The 17,651-nt window shown below is 45.6% G+C and overlaps 1 protein-coding gene across 3 annotated transcripts in view; it reads right to left on the bottom strand.

The window, feature by feature from the left end:
* Window positions 1–17,651, bottom strand: part of DIP2B (disco interacting protein 2 homolog B) — a 61,197-nt gene that overhangs the window by 29,612 nt on the left and 13,934 nt on the right. For all 3 annotated transcript variants that reach the window (XM_058042078.1, XM_058042079.1, XM_058042080.1), the window contains exons 2-4: window positions 5,289–5,360; window positions 1,305–1,448; window positions 952–1,077 (exon numbers count right to left, since the gene is read on the bottom strand). In XM_058042078.1, the coding sequence (XP_057898061.1) occupies window positions 952–1,077; window positions 1,305–1,448; window positions 5,289–5,360 (342 nt within the window). The remainder of the gene's footprint in view (window positions 1–951; window positions 1,078–1,304; window positions 1,449–5,288; window positions 5,361–17,651) is intronic.

Here is a 17,651-nt window from a genome sequence, read left to right as displayed (position 1 = left end):
ATCCAAGGACACCCAGGACATCCCCAGGATCCCACCACATGGTTCTTCAAGAACTCCTGGAAGAGAGGTCACTTCCCAGGCTGAGAGAGGACTGACAGACTCCCTGAAGAGCTGCAACACTGGGAGGGAGCACTGCAGCCCCTGGGTTTGGAAGGTGCATCCCTGGACAGCCCAGCACAACCTTGGTGTAATAGAATTTGAGGGCTTTTTTATGCAGAAAAGCTGAATTTTTAATGCTACAGCCTATTTTTATATAGTTTTTAAAGTTATTTGGTTTAATTGGCCAGTAACTTTTTTGCTACTCAATTTATTGGTTGGTTTGTATGTGTGTATGTGTTAAGGCTTTTTCTTTCCACAGATGTTTGCATATTTTCTTTAAGGATTCTTACGGGTAGAATTTCCTTCTTTATAGGTGCAAACTGGTCTTTTTAACAAGAATAGATTGTTATGTGCATTGATTTTTATCATTTTTTTTACATGGGAACTTAACAGCCTTGCTGTTAGTTTTACTTAAGTGAGGTAGTAGGCTTAAGTTACGATTTTATAAATATATTATAATTATATAGAAATGTAATTATAATGTTTATAATTATTTTATAAATACTTTATTTATAATAAGTAGTAAATAACAAGATAAAAATTAATAAATATATATTTTAAATAGAAATAAAATTTAAATTTTATTTAAAATATACATTTAAATAAAAATATAAGTATTTTAAATGTGTAAAAATGAATAAATATTTCTAAATAAATAAAAAATAAATATTTTAAAATAAAGAAAATAAATAATTTAAAATAAGTTAAAATAAATTGATAATTTAAAATAAATTAAAATAAAGAAATATTTTAAAATAAATAAAAATAAATAAATAATTTAAAATAAATTAAAATAAATATCTATTTAATTCTTTTAAAGAAGGTTTTTAGCTATATGGCACCGAGCCTCACCTGGGGGCGTGCAGGCGTCTGCTGGGGACTGGACGAAGGTGGAGCGGCGCTTGGTGGGCATGGGCAGGGCCATCTTCTGCTCCTTGTGCTTGGCCAGCGCCGCCTGGACCGCCTCCGTGTGGATGTCTGCGAGAGGGAAGTGCCTCAGCACCAGCACAGCACCAAGGGGATGCCTCAGCACTGCAGTTTTTTTAGTTTTCAAACCCTGCGCTGGGTCAGTGCATAGCTCTGAGCTCCATGTACAGTGCAGTTAACTGGCTTCACGTTTTAGTGAGGTAAAACATCCCCTCTGGTCACAAGAAATATGAACAAAAGTGAAGTTCCACCCAGGGAACTCCTGTCCCTGCCCTTACCAGATCGGTAACGTTCATCTCTGGCTCCCCCTGAGCGAGCTCGGTGGAATTTGGATGAGGATGAGGAGGATGATGCTGAGGCTGGGGCTGCAGATGGAACAGGCATCTGAGGTTTGGATTCCTTCTGTACTGCTGGATCAACCCCTGGAAAACAGGGAGAGGGAAAGAAAAGGAGATTTTTTTGGACCACACTCTTCCCTTCTCCCATGACAGGGCTGTGGATGTCACAAAGCTGGTTTGTCACTCAGTGTCCCAGTGAGCAGCTTGTTATTGACTAGAAAAAAAAACAATAATAAACCAGCAGAAAGAGCCTTTGCTGTTCCCACTAACCACAAACCCAAGCAGATCTCCAGTTGTCTGGTTCTGGCTTTCAGCATGTCCAGTGCGTGGCTTTTCATCCAGGAAAAGTTTGTTTATCCCGTTAAAACAGGAAGGAAAATAGATAATCTGATAAGCAGTATAATTTTACATAATTCAGAAAGAGCAAATTGGAATTTTTGCTACTGGAGGTTCAATTCTAAAATGAATCTGTGTGTCAGAGGGAAGTTTTGAAAACTACAACCCAGAGGTCACCCAGCTGTAATTTCCTCCAGGCTGTCATGCAAAACCAAGAGCAACTGTGTCATCTGTATGTGCTGCTTTGGAATTCTCACAAACTACCAAAGGACCAGAGAAATGGAGAGGAAACCACAAATCCTAAGCTTCCAATCCAGTCACACCACTTTTGAGGTGTGTGGGGTTGGGTAAACAGCTTCAGGTGAATGCTTGGAGCTCAGGGACTGACAATAACAGCAAATCACCCTGAGCTAGCTGCAGGAATCTCCACAGGATTGCACAATTCTTCAGGCTGGAAAAGCTTCAAGACCATTGAGTCCAGCTGTGCTCCATCCCCACCCTGTCACCAGCTCAGAGCTCTGAGTGCCACCTGCAGCCCTTCCTTGGACACCTCCAGGGATGGGCACTCCAAACCTGCCTTGGCAGCTCCAGTTCCTGATCTTCCTTTCCATGGGGAAATTCCTGCTGATGTCCAACCCAAACCCCCCGACCCATCCTCCTGTGTGAGTGAAAATTCCCCCCTGAGCCTCCTTTCCTCCAGGCTGAGCCCCCCCAGCTCCCTCAGGAGTTCCCCAGCCCCTTCTCCATCTCTGTGCCCATATCCCAGCCCCTCAGTATCCCCCTTGTAGAAAGACTTTTTTTAAAATTCCTCATCTTGATAACCAGTCTAACATCTCTGTAGCATTTATTGCCTTCACCAAACCCAGCCCAGCTTTATTTTGATCCAAAACCAACACGACTTCACAGACCAAACAGAAAAGCTTCATGTTTTCTGATCACTCGAGTATTTACAAAGTCAGGCACCCACTAGATGTCAGCAGCAGATTTAACAGTATTTAAAATGAATTATTAAATTCATATTCAGTTCTCTTTTGTAAGTCTTGTAAAAGCCTCTCATCTCTCCGTGGGGCATCACAGGGCAAACATGACATTCCAGTTAGGAAGGGATCAGAGGTGGCTCTAAGTGACATGACACACAGAGAACAAGCTCTTTGTTTCAATATTTTGCTCTGACATAATAACATGTTCCAGTGGCCTCACAAAGCGTTCAGACACAGAGGAGGAAAGAGTGTAAATCACTGATGGTTACACAACAAAGCAGCACAAGGCAAGCCTGGCAGGTGACAGGTGATTTATTTAGAGCTCCCTTCAGAATAATCCTGCTACAGCTGCACTTTCTGCTGGCAGAAACATGACAAATATGACAGAGAGATGAAAAATGAATTCTTTTAGATTGGCTTTGAAGGATGCCATGGATTTGTTGACTGTCTTTAGCTTCTAATGAGAATTGACTGCTTTGTGATCCCTGTGTTTTGGTGAAGGGCCAACGATTTAGAGATTCAGAGGCTGAACCATTAGAAGATCAACAAGGATAAATGTTTGCATGAATAACAAGGAGAACAAGTGCCACATGCACAAGGGAGCAGCTGCAAACCTGTAACTCCACTGTCTGCAAACAGAATGGAGCAGCAGTGCTGGGGCTGGACTGGCTATTCCTTGAAGATGTTTTATTTCAAGCTACATACCCATAAAAACATGGAAATAACCAACTTGAGCCTGCAGGGTTTCCAGGGCAGCCTGAACACACTCCCAGAACCCAGGGACACCTGATCCAACTCCATGGGCTTCATTTGCTGTGCTTGCTGCTGACCCCCATCATGGAGAACTGCCTGGAATTAGGGACTTCATATTTTGGGATCTGCAGATTGCAGAGACTTTAGGAGTTAGCAGCTAGATGGACCTTAATGGATACTGCACCAGGAAAAAATGCATCTTTAGGTAATTAACAGTGCTGCCTTAACTCCTGAGGCCATGTGAATGGAGAATCTCCTAAATGATCCTGCTGACATGCCCTGACATGTCACCCCCCTCCCTTCCTCTCATTTTACATCCATGGAATGGAGACACTCCATCAGCCAACACCAGCCCAGGGCTCACAGAAATGGCACGAAATGCCAGCCAGCACTAAGTATTTTGTTGTTGTTTGTTTTGTTGTTGTTGTGGACTAAATGAATTTTCTTCTCATTACCAAGGTGACCTGATTCTGAATCCCTCACGCATGACTTCCACGGGGATTTTACAACAGGAGATTCCCAGACACTGGGGCAGCTGGGTGTGAGATGGATAAAAAGCTGCAGAGCTGGGCCGGAAGGGCAATCAGACCTCTGGGTTAATTGGTGACCTCCCTCATCCTTCTGCCTGGACCTCAGCTCCACTGGCAGCTCTCACAATTAACAGAGCACAGCCCAGCCTTGCCAAACACTCTTTTCCCCCTCCTAATTAAACATTTTCTGAGACAAATCAAACGTGCACAGTGCCAGGGTTGGGGCCAGGATTGTATCATCTTCAGACTCCAGAACACTCAGGACAAAAGCAGGGCTGCCAAGAGTTCCTGAACTACCCAAGGATTGCCCATTTCCTCCTCAGGCTCGAGATCTCCACTGGCACAAATGCTAGCCTGAGGACTGTAAAACCTGCTCAACAAATACCTACTTATCAAGAGGGATTAGTCATGTGGATATTAGTTTTTGGTTTCTTTAAGTAACAGAAATAGATTTGATAAATAGGCAGCAACCAAGTCTCTGAGATTCCCATCACATCCTGCTCCAGGGAGCCCTCAGCACTTGGAGAGCTGTTTGTAACAAAATCTCCATTTTGAAGGCTAAATTACATTTTTGCTTGCCTTGCTCCCTTCAGCTCAGACAGAACACACCGTAAAAAACCCAACCTCAAAAAGCCCCACCTTGAGATCAATAAACAACCAAATCCAACCTGAGAACGACCTAGAGAGCAGGAATTGGGCAGTGGTTTGGGGTGGGAGAGTCAGGAAGTTGCCACATGACAACTTTATTTCCCCCATCAAGTGCCTGAAGGGAGCTGCTGTCATTTTCCCCCGGTCCCGTGGTGTTGATGGGCAATAAATGCACTTTGAGCTTTTACTCTTTATCAATGTTTTTTTGGCAGTAGACCAGGCTCAGTAAATTCCAGTAGGTCCATTCAGGACTCTCTGTCATAGCCAGTCACTGCCTGAAATCAGAAGCAGACACATCAGTTTTTAATGGCTGAACATCTCAGGATATCAGTAACAATTATTCCACGTAAGCCCCAAAATAATGATTAGACACACATTCAGCCACGTCCTTCAGTTTACAATTAAATGTAATTATCCCACATACAACCAGCTGAGCTGCTCTGGATCTCTGAACCAAAGGAAATTGGACCCAAAGGAGGTGACTTCAGCTACTCTGGCAAAATAAAGCAACAAATTATAAAAATGCTAATGTTTCTCCAACAAGGCACTAAAAAGGACAGAGCACAGATATTTTGGAGAATGTTTCCAGAATGGTTCTTGAGGACCTTCATGATTGATCCAGAGCCCTTGAGGAGCCAAGGGAGTGGGAGGTGATTCCAGCCAAAACAAGGACCTACCTTGGGTTTGTGGAACATACGGAGCCAGCAGCTTTGCTCTCTTCTTCTCATACCCCTTCTGTGTGATGTCCCCTAAAAACAAACAAAGAAACCTCATTTAATCACATTGGAATTTTGCAATTTGAGGTCTGCCTGCCTTTTTTTCCGTGCCATTAAGGTTTCACCTGAACACAGCTGAAGAAAACCTGAAACTCAATAAATCCGAGCACATTAAGATTTCAAAGCTCCATATTACAGAACTTCTGCAGTTTCCCTTGGGATCAGAGACCTACACTATCCACTATTTAAATGCAATAACTTGGATCACAGCAGCTATCTAAATGGAATATCAAAGCAGTGAAAAACTAAAAAGGGAAACTGGGAGTGCATGAAAATCTCCTGTAACCACAAAAAACAACTTATGTGAACAAAGTGGGATAATTCCCAACCCAAAGGGTGAAGGGGAAGTGCAAACTCACAGCCTCATCTTCAACTAATCAAACAGCAAACAAAGTGAGTCCACTGCAGCAGCTGCTATGGGGATCTCCACAAACTGAGGCAAGGGTGGACATGATCCAGGTGCCAGGGAATCACCACCCTCACAGGGAGGAATTTCTTCCATATATGTCAAATAAACTTCCCCTCTTCCAGTGTGAACCATTCCCCCTGTCCTGTCACTGCAGTTGCTGGTGAATTCTCCTTTTCCAGCTTCCCTGTAGCCCTTTCAGACACTGGAAGGAGCTGTGAAGTCTCCACACCACCTTCTCTTCTCCATGCTGAAGGTTCCCAACTCTCCCAGCTGTCTCCATAAGGGAGGTGCTCCAGTCCCTTTTTATCAACCTTGTGTTCTCCTCTGGACCTGCTCCAACAGCTCCACATCCTTCTGATTGTGGGGGCCCCAAAACTGGACAGAAAGCTCCAGGTGGGCTGAGCAGAGGGGGAGAATCCCCTCTGGAGTGATTATTATTAGAGTGATTACTCTAGAGACCAGAATAAGCATTGGTAAACTTTTCCCTCTTTTAAAAAACTAATCTGTCTGATCCTGGAGATGCACCATCTGGCTGCTGCCTTTTGTTTTAATTTCTCACATTACATCAGAACCACAAGAAAGACTGGAACCTTGGAGGGATTAAAACAAACAGCCCTGCAGCGTTTCAAGCCTCTTCACAGAGCCTGCCATACTCACAACCTCCCATCTCCCAGAAATGGGGAGCCATCAAACACACAGCACTAAGAAAACAGAATTATTTGCTATCAAGCTAAAATCAAGCCACAGTTACACGATGACAAGAAGTGAGTGAGCACAAACAGGATGTTTTCTTTGCTGTGAGCCCAAAAGGAGAGGGAGCAGCCTCAGCCCCAGAGCAGATCTGGCTGTGGGGTTTGCCCTGAACAGGACCCTCCTGCCAGTCCCCTCCACAGCACTAAAGGGGATTACAGGCATCAGGCTCTAAGCCTCCTAACTCCACCAATGTCTGCTAAAACATTCCAGCTAAGTGCCCAGTTTGGTTCCAAAGGTGATTTGTGGAATGCCTGGAAAGGGAATGGACTCCGCTCCTCAAATGCCAGAGGCACTTCAGACTCTGAGACCAGGACTCCAGAGCTGGGGTGGGACTCGGTGCCTTCAGACTGACAGAGGTTTAGATAAGATATTGGGGAGAAACTCCTCCCTGTGAGGGTGCTGAGGCACAGGGGGCCCAGAGAAGCTGGGGATGCCCAATCTCTGCAAGTGTCCAAGGCCAGGCTGGCAGGGCTTGGAGCAACCTGGGATAGTGGAAAGTGTCCCTGCCAAGGCAGGGGGTGGAACAGGATGAGCTTTTCCAACCCAAACCATTCCATGATTCCATCCTTCTCTGACTCGTGCTGCTCAGGGCAGGGTGTGCATCTGCACACAGAATTTTATCTCACTCCTCCAACACTACGTTTGAGTCAGGGCCCAACAAGCCCAAACAAATCCAGCAGCTGAAAGGGAGAATGTCCACGATGCACTGAAACGCCAAGCAAAGCAGTAATTCAGTGCCTGGCTGCAGAGCAGAGCTCAGGTGACACTCAGGGACGTGCAGGGACAGGGACACGTCCAGCTGAGCTCCTGTGTGCCCAAGGACTGTGTGCTGAGAGACTGCAGGGGCCTCAACACCCACCAGCTTGGCCTCCACTTCCAGAGGCAGTTTTCAGAGAATTGTGGAGTGTCCTGAGCTGGAAGGGACCCCAAGGATCATCCAGGGCAGCTCCTGGCCCTGCACAGACACCCCAACAATCCCACCCTGGGCGTCCCTGGAGCAGCTCTGGCAGCCTCAGGGCTGTGCCCATTCCCTGGGCAGCCTGGGCAGTGCCCAGCACCCTCTGGCACAAGAATCCTCTCCTGATTTCCCTGCCCTGGCAGAGCTGCAGTGGTTCCCTGGTGTCCTGTCCCTGGTCACAGGGAGCAGAGATGGGAGCTGCCCCTCGGGATGGAGCTGCAGCCCCCACGGAGTCTCCCCTCAGTCTCTTGTCCAGCTGAACAGACCCAGAGCCCTCCTCAGACCCTCCTGACCCTGCTTTGGACCCTCTCCAACACATTCAGATGGTTTTGAAACACTGGCGTGAGGCCACCCCAGCCCAGAGCAGAGTGTGACCACCCCCATCCTCAGCTGGCCAGTGACACTGGCCCTGGTGGCCCCCAGGACAAGGTGACGCTTTGGGCTCTGGCAATGTCCATTTATTTGGGAGGCATCCCGGGCATGGACACTGCAGGACAGCACAGGTACACACAAAGGGGAGGGATTTCTCCTTACAAGCCAACCCACAGGTTGGTTCAGAGCTTGTTTTTCTGTGATTAATTTCTCCACAGGATTTAATTGTACTCTTCACATTGGTGGTTACACATTACATATAATGAAACATTTGCCACAGAAAATTGGTGGAATTAATAAGGAATACAACACATACAAATAATGTAAGTTCATTATGAACAAATACCAGAACTTAAGGTAGTACCAGCACCCATTCTGTTTCACATGCTGGGAAGCAGAGAATTCTCTCTAATTACTTGTTCCACACTAATATCCCACCAATAAAACAAACCCATCCACACTGGAATGGAAGCAGTATGGTTTCCCAGGCTTGATTTGGAAATCTGAAGCCAAAGTGAGATCCTCCTGAGAAACAAGAAGCTAACTCAGGCCGCAACACCACCTGCAACCTCAACTGCCACGTGGGGCACATGATTGATATTATTGTTGTAAAAAGGATTCTCTGAGCATAAGCCAATAAAAAAATAAAGCCTAATGCTATTTGGCAAAAGCAGGGAAGTTCCAAGAAGAAATATTCAAGCAATAAATATAATAAAGCTGATAGATTTCTGGGACTCCCTGGCACTCCTTCTCTGTCTTCCTAGTGCTGAATTTCCAATTCCATCTGAATTTTTATGTTGTTATAACATAAAAAAATAGATCAAACATTATTTTGACAAATTGACAGTCTCAAACACCTGCACAGGATTTGAAAATGTAAAGTCTCAATTTTGAGACCAGCCCTACTGAAGTGGAACTGGGCAGCAGGGACTGAAAGGTTTGGGGAAGGAGAAAAATCTGAGTTTTTCTGGAGCACCATCCATGCAGGTATGACCCAAACCACAATTACCTGAAATAAAGCTCCAGCAAGACACAGGGATTGTCCTCCTGGGTAAAACCTCATGTGCAGGAATGGGTGCAGGTGTGGTCACCTCATGGATGTGATGATTTGAATACTGCAACCACAACTGTCACAACCAAATTGGCACAGCCAGCCTTGGGAACGAGTGTGCCTGTGACACACAGCACAGGTGGAATGAAATTATTGAATAAAACCTCTTTTCTGGTCATGCAGAGTCCAAATTTGGTACCAATCCACTGACAAAGACACAAAAGAATCACTAAGGGAGTTTTCTTTCAGCCTATTCCTTTTCTGCTGATCTACAGGAAATGGAAATGGTGAGATCTGGACACAAACATGGACTTCCTTATGGAATATCATAAATTACAGCCACAGGAAGAGCACCAGGACAAAAGGGCTGCAAACTCTGGAACCATTCACTCCTCTGACATAAACCTGGTCAATCATTAACCCCCTTCCATAAATAAAACACTCTGTGACATCTGGGGTGCTGAATTCTCCCAGAGAGCTCAAAACCCACCCTGAGAACCACAACTCCTCTCCAGGCAGATGCAAGACAGGGCACCACAGAGAAACACCAGCAACGCAAATGATAGCTGATAATTTGGCTATAAAATGGTGTTTGTTCATTCCCAAGGAAGAAATTAAAACGCCAACAGTGTTGAGACTCTCCTGGCTCCCTCCCAGCCACCACCCATTTCTGTTCCGTTCACTCTGCATTTATCCATATCCGCAGCGAGCTGAGGCTCAGCCTCCCCAGGCTGAGGCCCTGCCCAGGAAACGGGGTTCTGCTCAAAGGGAAGCAGCTTTAGGGGTTTTAGAGGAGAGATGAGAGGGAGCTGAGCTGCTGCTGTGCTGGAGGAAGAGGCTCCTCTTCCTTCCTGCCACCCCTGCTGCAGCCACAGCTCCGGTGCAGCGACATCTTCAAATTCCCCAGGTAACCAGTGCAGGTGTAAAAAACCCCACCACCACCACCACAATCATCATCTGGTTCTCCTAACTGTTCTCCTAATTTCTTGGGAGAAAATATAGAATTGATCCTCATTGAACAAATCTATCTGGAATGTTGTGATGGTTGGGAGTGCAAGGGAAAGGATGAGCTTGCAAGGGAAAGGATGAGCGTGCAAGGGAAAGGATGAGCGTGCAATGCAGCGCCCAGGGAAGGACACCCGGGCAGCCTGGATGTCACACCTGGGCAGCCTGGATGTCACACCGTGGATGTCACACCTGAGCAGCCTGGATGTCCCACCCTGGATGTCGCACCTGGGCAGCCTGGATGTCGCACCCTGGATATCACACCTGGGCAGCCTGGATGTCACACCTGGGCAGCCTGGATGTCACACCGTGGATGTCACACCTGAGCAGCCTGGATGTCCCACCCTGGATGTCGCACCTGGGCAGCCTGGATGTCACACCTGGACAGCCTGGATGTCGCACCTGCATTCAAACCCTGCCCCAGAGAAGCCCCGGGAGCCTCGCTCCCCACCCGGCCGCTGACGCCAGGCTGCTTTTCAGCAATTAGCGCTGATGATCTGTTCTAACCAGTGGTGCTCCATCAGTGCAAGGTGGTAACACCCGCTAATCCTGCTAGCTCAGACAATGCTCCTCTTTCAACATCCCTGCTCCCCTTCCCCCATGCAATGAGAACACTGAATCATTTACTGTCTAACAAAACCATAATTACTACAGTGGAGAAATTAAGGAAAATGATCACGTAGGGCACAGCATCTCCCCAACAAAGCCTCCAAACACTGGGCTGCAGCAAGGAAAAGATTCCAATTGGAAAGCAGTTTGTGTGCATTTAAAAAATGTTTGTATGCTTTAAAAAAATAATCTGTTGATGTTTCCAGCAGTTTGTGCTACCAGGGAATCCTGGTGGTGCTTCTGGTTCTTCTATTAGCCCCAAAACACAGAGAGCTATTCTACTGAAAGCAAACATGACAACAAGATTGTAAAAAAAATAATTAAATTATTCCATTATCACTGATTCATCTGGATTTCAGGTCTCACCTCTATAAATGACCTGGGGACTTGGCCTTTCCTGCCTACTCCTCTGCTGATGTCCAGGCCCAGGACAGGTAACATCTCCCTGTGGTTTTATCACCTCAAACATGCTCTGAAAGAGCTAAAAACAGAGTCTGGGTCTGCAGGGTTTGAGCCTGGAGTACCAACATCGAGGCAATGAAGACCAGAAGCGCTGCTGAAAGTCCAGAATGTTCTTTTGCTGCAGTCACCTCCAGATAAGGCCTTTCAAGTGTGACTGAAATCCAAAGTGAGGACTAAGTGCACTCGTGGCCTGGGCAAAAAATGGGCACAACATCAGGCCAGCACTTAGTAAGGAATGCTGTCATCACTCACTTATGTGCTGAGAGCTGTTCCCACCTTTCTTAAAGAAGAAATTCCTCCCTGTGAGGGTGGGGAGGGCCTGGCACAGCTTGCCCAGAGGAGCTGTGGCAGCTCCATCCCTGCAAGCGTCCAAAGCCAGGCTGGAGGGGGCTTGGAGCCACCTGGAATGGTGGAAAGGGGTCCCTGCCCATAGCAGGGAGTGACACTGGATGGGCTTTAAGTTCCCTTCCAACTCAAGCCAGTCTGGGTTCCTGTGATTTTCCTGGAGAACTGGCAACTTCTAGCCATCCCACACTATCCCCGATGGTTTTACCAAGGGTTAATACAAAGACATCCTCAATTTCAGGCTTCAGCAAGCCTAAAAACAACATTTGAACCTTTTTTTTCTAAGGCTGTGTGCTCAAATAGACTGTGCAATGGCCTTAAACTCCTCCTACCACTCTTAGCTACAACTGCAGCACAAAAACTACATTTGAAACAAGTTTAGACAACTGCCTCGTTCTGTTTGAGGCCAAATGATGATGCAGCTTCAAAGATTCCCTCCTCCATCCTTTGGGTGAAGCTGTATATCAGGTTTCCTTCTTAGCAAGGTCTATGAACTAACAGTCTTCCAGTAAAACTGATTTCTGGAGAGAAACAACACCTTACTCACTGTTCTTGTCACCAAACAACCAGCAGAGGTTTGGGCTCCGTGGTTTCCCTTTAACAGCACCATTGTGCTCCCACCAGGAGCATGAATAGGGCACTGCAAACCCAGCAGGGCTCACAAAGCTGTGTTTGTTGGGCACAAGCATTAAACTGCTCCAGCTTCGGTGTTAAAAGTTTCACAGACAGATCAGCTCCAGATTAATTTACACACACAGAACAAGCCGACTTGGCTGCAGCACTGTGGGGGCTCTGTTCTACACTTCCAAAAGCCTTTTCTAAAGGCTTAGGAGGGTTGTTTTACCAAATTAAAACTATTTTAATCTCAACATTTATTATTTCAAAAGAATTCCATTCGAGATGAGGTTTCTGTGTTCAAGGCCTGGGTCATTCCAGGTCACAAGGTGCTCTTCTCCCCAGGTCACTCTTGGTGCCACAAACCTTAAGGGGTTTTTTTGTTGTTGTTGTTTTAACTTTAGGCAGTAAATCCAACTCCTGAAACTATACTGAAGAATGTCTTTATCTTCCAGCAGCGTTGGGAGCTGCAGCAGCCCCAGTGTCCTCGGCTCACCCGTCTGGGCTGTGTATTTCCAGCTGTAATCTTCCAGGCCATATGTGATGCATCACCAAGTGGGTGAGCTAAGGACAGGGCTCAGTCCCCTCTGTACACCTGGGCTGGGGACAGCAGTGACAAGGAGGCGTCACCAGCTCAACCTCTCCCACACAAAGACACATCTGGGAACTCATCACGGGCATTTCTGATGAATGTAGCACTACCCAGGGTGAGCAAAATGAGTTCTCAGGGGCTTTGGGAGCTAGGACTGGGAATAAAAGAGCCTCTCACGGGTGTAACTGGGCTCTGGCTGATTCTTCTCTCCCAGCACATATGAGAATGTGCTCACTGTGACTGTGAGCGGTTCACACAGCATCACCATGTCCTGGTATCTCTAGAAAAGTTTATTTAAAGGATTTCCTCAGGTACATTGGTCAGAAAACCTCTTCTTCACCTCTACAGAAGAACTAAAGAGCCAGAAAGACTTTGCCTTTCAGATCCTCAGCTGGGACAAGGGGATGCACAACGCCCTTGTGCACAAGGAGGAATTTCTCCATGGAAAGGGCAGTGAAACACTGAAAGGGGCTGCTCAGGGAGGTGTGGAGTCCCCATCCCTGGAAGTATCCAAAAAATGACTGGAGTGGCACTGAGTGCTCTGGGTGGGGGTCAGTCACAGGCTGCATCTGATGACCTCAGAGGGCTTTTCCAGCCTCAGTGATTCTGTGACTCTGTGATCAGCCACCCAAATCATGCTGCCAATGCACAGCTAACATCTACCTTTCCAAAAGGCAAAATGTTTTTAAAAAGGCTCCAAAGACTCTTGAAGATAAACTCTTAAAACCTTCAGCTCCATCAGTTAATTGTGTTAGCCCTGATAACAGGAAACACAAGCTCTGCTCAACTGCCTCCAACCAACACCTACAAAATTAAATCACCAAAGTCAACTTTATATGGGATATTCTATTGTGAAGTGCAGCCATATAAATGTTATGCTGCCCATAAAATTTATGCGCAGCACATGCACATAAACAGTTGAATCCCATGTACAAATAAAAAATCTTGCATGTAACCCCATCCTAGGGATAAAAACTAAAAATCCTTGAAATAGCTACAACTTGTCATCAGGGGAAAATGCATTTTCCCTTCTGAAGGCAAAAAACCCAAGGCTTTGTCACAAGCAGGATTTTACAAAATCTGTTCAGATAAATGTTTTCATCTATTTTTAATAAGCAGTCAGTGAGAACCATGTGAGTGGAGAGGCAGGAGCACTGCAGGGTTCCAGCACCAGAACCATCTGCAGGAGGGGACACAGCCAGTGTCACACACGTCCCCAAGAACCGGCTGAGCTGAGTAAAGCAAGACAACTCCCAGAGCATTGAATAACCCAGCTGAAGGGATTCTGCCCTGAATAATTCTTTTTGCTGACTAACCTCCTGCTCACAGAAATTCCCAAGTATTCAATCCTCAATGCAAGCGCGGACCTTGCTCTCTCCCACCAGACTGAAAAGCAAAGTTCCCCAGGAAATGACTAAACTGTGACAGCCCTGTGATTCAGCACTTGATTCGGGCAGGGAGAGCACTGTCACCCTCCAGGTACACACTGAATTGTTTGAATGCTGATAACACTCTGCCAGGAGTTGCCTGTCCAGCCCAACAAGAGATTACACACAAACTCTGCCTGTTCTGGCAGTCTGCACTTTTACAAAGGATAGACAAGTGCGGACAAATGATTTTCCAAATCAAGCCTGGTTTTAGCCCAGGAATTAAAACAAAGACAAAACCATGGTGGCACCCAAAGAGATTAAAATAGAAGTCACTGTGGGTTTTAATCCTGTGTGTGACTCCTGTCAGCCACCTTTTCTTGGCATTCAGGGGTCAATATTTAATAATTCTTTTGGCTTCAATTTTTAACATAAGCCAAGTGCCACAGGGATTCCTTGCTGGTGACTCTCCTCCCATCCTGACTCCACAGCAACACCTTGTCCAACCATACCAAAAAGCAGTTTGGACACACAGCCTGCTTCACTCCAGCTGGAATTTAAAATTCACTTTTCCTAAATAAATCCTAGATTCTTGAATAAGATGCAAGAAGGGGAGAAGAAAGAAATTAAGAGCAATTACTGCCCTATCTGGTGATCAAACACAGCTGCTCATACCAAGTATTCAGCAACTCCAACCTGCCCTTAAACACAGCACAGAACCTAACCCAGTTGGCACCTCACCCTGCACAGTAATTATGTATTTCCAGATGGGATAGTGCTATTCCAAGTCACAGCAATGAGGTCGATGATTATGCATGATGAAACAAAGAAAGAGAACTTGATGGAGGCACTTCCACTTAGAAGATCCCTCCTCAAACAAAACCCAACTGAAAAACAGAACCAACCTAGCACAGTGAATAATCACAAGAATGAATCTTTCAAAAATCAAGAGGTGAGACACATATCCCACACCCTGGTTTTCCCTAGGAGCCAGTACCAAGGGTGAATTCATAAGGATGTTATTCCCATTCCATAGAAAAAGCAGCAAAGTCGTGGCTGCTCAAGAGAGTAAAATACATTTTTTTTTCTCCCAAAGCACTGAAATCTGGAACGGAGCCCCGAGTCACTGCACTCCCAAGTGCTCACTCGAGGACAGCCACTATTAAACAGGATTAGTCACCAGAGCAGGATCCCACTACTTAAAGGCAAAGCAATATAATTATTAAACTTTTACCAGCCTCCAATTAGTGTGCGACACCTGTAATTTGACTGGCGGAGACTCCCACCAAATTCCCAACTCTGCCTTCCTGACAGAGGCAGCAGCAGCTCCAGGAGCACACAGAGCTTTCCTCCTCATTCCCTTCAAGCCTGACTAGTGGGAACTAAACCCCCTTGTTTTTGGTGTTTTATTAAACCCGCTCTGCACACCCCCATCCCAAACAGGATTCTGCACCCTGGGAATGGGGGGCTGCCCGTGGAGCAGGACAGCTCCTCCACGCAGCCACCAGGCCAGCTTTCCTGCACTCAACAGCACAACAACCCATTCAGGCTGGCTACGAGCCTGGGAAAGCAGATTTAAACAGACAGAGCAGAAGAAAAATGTCCTGCACAGCATGGCATGAGCAGCAGATTCCAGGCCCTGCGCTCGGCCCGGGCTGTGTGAAGCCTTCAGTTGTGTTTACATCAGCATCCACAGCTCCTTAAAGAGTGGCACTGCTGAGGAAACCCTGTTGGCACGTCACCAGCAGGCCTAAAAAACCCCATTATCCTGTCAGCTGCAACGCTCTGTGCAAGAGGGATCACGAGAGGGGTGACTTCTGTTCAGGGCTCCTTGGGCAGAGTCAATGTCTGCTCCAGCAGAGCTTTGTTCCTGCTGCAGAGCAGGATGTGGCCAGACCCTGCTCATGTGAAAGCCTTTAAGCTGCGTGGAAGATCAAAATAACGAGCCAAAGTCAGAGAAAAGAGAACCCAAACCCTCCCCAAAGTCACTGCAGGGGAGAAGAGACTTTTCTCCCAGCACAGCCTAATTAATAAAGCACATTAATAGTTCTTTAAAATGAATGACATCCAGTTTTTGCTGCAAAATGGCCTTTTTAAATAGAAAAAAATACCTTTTTACCATAAAGAGAAGGCACAGTCAATTTACTGCCCTTTTTACACAGGATATTGTGATATCACCCCAATATTTCTGTTGTTCCAATCACAAACATCCTCTCACATGGAATTTTCTTGCTATCTATCTATCTATCTATCTATCTATCTATCTATCTATCTATCTATCTATCTATCTATCTATCTATCCATCCATCCATCCATCCATCCATCCATCTCTCTCTCTCTCTCTCTCTCTCTCTCTATCACATCAAACCATATTTTCACAAAACTAGGAGGACATATATCCCTTCCACACTGCCACCAGTGGACCCTGAACCAATATAAACAGGCCTAAAAGTAAAAAAGATCTTATTCACCAGCCATCTCCAAATCCACAGCTACTTCTGACAGAATTTTCCTCCCTCTGCCTCTCTCAGGGGGCAATATCTCCTCTTCCAATTTAAATAAACTGATTTCTCAAATGTCTCGCTCGTAGAGGGAAGGAAGTATGGAGAAATCAGCAGGATTATTTAAGAACACACAGTCAGCAACTTGACAAAAATTAAAAGAACGCAAACAAAAGGGGCTCTCACGTGCTGAAAGGCAACCAGACCTGTCCTCATGTCCTGCTCTGTTCATTTGACCAGAATATCATGAATTTGGAAAAGAATTTTATGTCTTAAACAGGCAAAAATTCCATGGTGTATTTGCACTAACAAGGTGCAATCCCTCCAAGATCAAGCTTATTGTAAAAACGGGTCCAAAATGATGAAATATTTGTATAAACTTCTAACCACATAGCAGTATAAACAGATTTCAGCCCTAACCAAGTAAAAGCTGGACACTGTCACCAAAACACTGCTTGGCACTGGGAAAGTAAGAACTGCTGGTTCTGTTTTCTGCTTAAGATTATGGGGAAGTTACTCACAGAACAAGATGAGCTTCTTAAAAGTATTTCAGTAATAAATCAAAACAAATAAACCCTATTTCCATACTGTAAGCGAATCCAAATGTTTTCTCCAGTTGTCCTCACATACACCACCACAGGAAGCAGCCTGATAAATCTGCTAAAAGCCTTAAGAAGCCTAAATTAAAAATTCATACTCTGAAAATGATGAAGCCAGCACGAAAGCCAGAGTCTCCGCCACTCCAGCTCTGTAGCCCAGAGCAAGAGATGAAAGATTTCCTGAGCTGGAATCTCCATGAAGGAGAAGGACCCAGCATTTGGGAGTTCAGGGTTGAATTTTTCACTTGGGGATTTTCCTGAGATGCTCCCTTACCTCTCTGTTACCTAACAGAGAACTTCCCCCATTTCCTCCAATTTAAGGATCCCTGGTTGGGATATTCAGGTTTTAATAACAACCTGAAAAGATTTGTCAAAAGCTCCTAAAAAATCTTGGAATTGAATGATGAAATCAATTACTTAATTTTAATGAGAGTGAGACCATATTTTAATTTTCCATTCTGCATTGAATTCCAAGCAAAGGTGACTGTGCAGTTTCTCTCAGCAATAGCCATTGTCTCTCCAAGGTGGAAGCAGAATTACTTTCAATAACAAACTAAACTTTATTGCCTTATTTCTCATTAGCACTTAATTCCACAGAATTAGCTTGGGTTTATTACGATGCAAAA

Source organism: Melospiza georgiana, chromosome 29, assembly GCF_028018845.1.
Source record: "Melospiza georgiana isolate bMelGeo1 chromosome 29, bMelGeo1.pri, whole genome shotgun sequence".
Classification (NCBI taxonomy): Eukaryota; Metazoa; Chordata; class Aves; order Passeriformes; family Passerellidae; genus Melospiza; species Melospiza georgiana.
This window is presented reverse-complemented; position numbering and strand designations above follow the sequence as displayed.